Here is a 2,520-nt window from a genome sequence, read left to right as displayed (position 1 = left end):
CGACAGACTGGCGACCTGTCCAGGGTGACCCCGCCTCTCGCCCGGCACGCCAGCTGGAGATAGGCACCAGCAACCCTCCTGACCCCACTGAGGGATAAGGGTGCAGGAAAATGGATGGATGGATGTTCTCAGTAGTTACTTTTAAATTTTTAAATGATTTTATTGACACAGTACAGTTGAAATAGACTCAGAGAAATCCCCACCAGCAGGAGGTAATGTAGGAAACACCCAATAAAAATTATATCTACCCCATAACTTCTAATATTGACTAATTCATAGAAGATTCTATATGACTACATAATCTACAACATATTTTAAAAAGAGACATTTTTAAAAACTCACAGCTAATCTCCATTATTCATGATTGGAATTCATAAACCACAATTGTAGATTATTAAAATGTTGATGTTAAGCTTTGGTCCACTATGCTAGGTGGTCTCATAGTAAAGGCAAAAAATCTATGTTTTTCACAGGTTTACACAGTCATTATACATTTAATTTAGCCAGTAAGTGCTTTAAAATGCAACAGATATCATAGCACTCTTAGTGATTATACAATTTTTAATATTTAAGAGTCCATTCAGGCACAAGTTGATTTTTCTTTAAAACAATTTCTGAAAACCCTAAATTCCTCCTCCATGTCTTGAAGATGTCTCCGTCACATACCTAATTGTTGTGTGGACAAAGAAAATGTCAGCGCATCTATTATGGCTCAGTGTGTTTTAATCAGTGCCCTCTAAAGGACCTGATTGCTCTGTTCCAACACTGACAGCATCTTCTGCATCACCATCAATCACACATTCTCTGTCTGTTGTCATGAAGTGAATTTTTACTGCTTGTTTCTTCCCACTAATCAGGTTTGTCCCTGTAGCTGTTATCTCTGTGGAGCCAAAGTCAATTTCCAGTTTGACTTTACCGCCTCCAGTCATGTCTACAATGAAAGAACCAACCTCTTCCACTCCCCACTCATCTACATACACCGGATCTTTTCTTAATGAGCGGAAAAATCTCAGTTTCATCTCTACCTGGTCTGCTCTTGCTGAAGAACATAAGAACTCCTTGGTATCCTCTGAACCAAGATCTTCACCTTCTTCCACCAGTTTCCTGAAAATATCTCGACTCAATTCCACACCTTTGGCTGTAAATTTCTTTTCTTTCTTATGTTTGCTCTCATCAAACTTTTCACAAACAGCAAATCCATAAGTATAGGAACTTTTCCGAGAAACCACAACATCAGGGTTTCTACCAAACTCTACAGCTCCTCTCAGAATCGCCTCCTGAGCTCTGAAAGGACACAGAACTTTACACTGTTGTCCAAACTGGTCAGTAATGTGCTGCTGCAGTATTTTACTCTGAGCATATCCACCCACTAACAGAATATACTTGATGGTGAGACCACTGGTAAAGATTTTTATGAGGTTCTCAGTGATGCCCTTCAGACTTTCATCATAGAAAGACCTCATTTTGTCTCTTGAGATTTTGATGAAGTCACCATCCCAGGAAGCACCACGTTCTGACTGAACAAAGTTTTCTGAGTCAGATTTTTCTTTAGCTAACTTTCCCAGTGTGAATGGGCAGCTGATCTGAGCATCTTTTTCAGACTGTTTTAGGTAGGTAAAATCATACATCATTCTCTGAGCTGCACTGGGGGAGTTTTGTTCAAATTCATCCCAGACTCCTTCAGGGAACATCTCTCTGAGAAAATGCTTAAAATTTCTATCTACAGTTTGTCCTCCCAGATCATTTCCAGAGACTTTGTGTCGCTCCTTCAGGCCTCCTCCACCCAGGACTTCATGAACAGTGATGTCAATAGTTCCTCCTTAAATAAACAGACAGAATAATAGAGAAGAATGATTCAATTATCCAAAGAATCACATGTACCGTATTCAAGTTTCAGCAATTTTAGTACACAACCAATATCAAAAACTACTTCTCATATCTGATAATATTCTTCTGCGTAAAGATGTTATTAAAAGTGGTTTGTGAATGAATCAATAACACATTGCATCAGAATCACAGACTCTTTACCTCCACAGTCGACAACGATGTACTGAGTCCCTGGAAACTGATCCAGTGACTCTGCGTTGTGTTTCTCTGAGATGAAACCATCAGATGGAAGCTTCTTACACCAGATTGAAGCAGCTTCTGGTTCCAGTGCCATCACCAGTTTCTCCTCATCTCCTTCTGTTATAATACCTGCCTACAAAATGATAAACTCTCATCCATCTGAACATTTCAGAACGTCATTGTTTCTGTAAAACCTGATGTTACCTGCATTGCAGCTTCTCTCATGAACTGTTTAGCTGAAAGATCCCAGATGGCAGGAACAGTCAGGACCCAGGTGAAGTCGAAGGCCAAGAAGATTTTTCCTTCTGTGTTTCGGCTGATTGTTCTTAGTGCATCTTCTTTAAGAAATCTCAGGGACTCTGAGAAAACCTTCAATGCTTTCATAGACTTTCCACTGGCGTCGTTTATCTCCAGATCACTGCTGAGTTTCTGTAGATTAAAGTATTATTTAGA

The 2,520-nt window shown here is 39.6% G+C and overlaps 1 protein-coding gene across 1 annotated transcript; it reads right to left on the bottom strand.

Annotated features, from left to right (window-relative positions):
• Positions 1 to 722: 722 nt before the first annotated feature.
• On the bottom strand, positions 723 to 2,502 carry LOC103461447 (heat shock 70 kDa protein 12A-like; the record flags this gene model as incomplete). The annotated part of the gene is made up of 3 exons (XM_008403745.2): positions 723 to 1,819; positions 2,029 to 2,200; positions 2,272 to 2,502. Coding segments are annotated over 3 exons (1,500 nt in total), but the record flags the coding sequence as incomplete, so codon positions are not given.
• Between the last annotated feature and the right edge of the window lie 18 nt (positions 2,503 to 2,520).

Source organism: Poecilia reticulata, unplaced genomic scaffold, assembly GCF_000633615.1.
Source record: "Poecilia reticulata strain Guanapo unplaced genomic scaffold, Guppy_female_1.0+MT scaffold_1576, whole genome shotgun sequence".
Classification (NCBI taxonomy): domain Eukaryota; kingdom Metazoa; phylum Chordata; class Actinopteri; order Cyprinodontiformes; family Poeciliidae; genus Poecilia; species Poecilia reticulata.
This window is presented reverse-complemented; position numbering and strand designations above follow the sequence as displayed.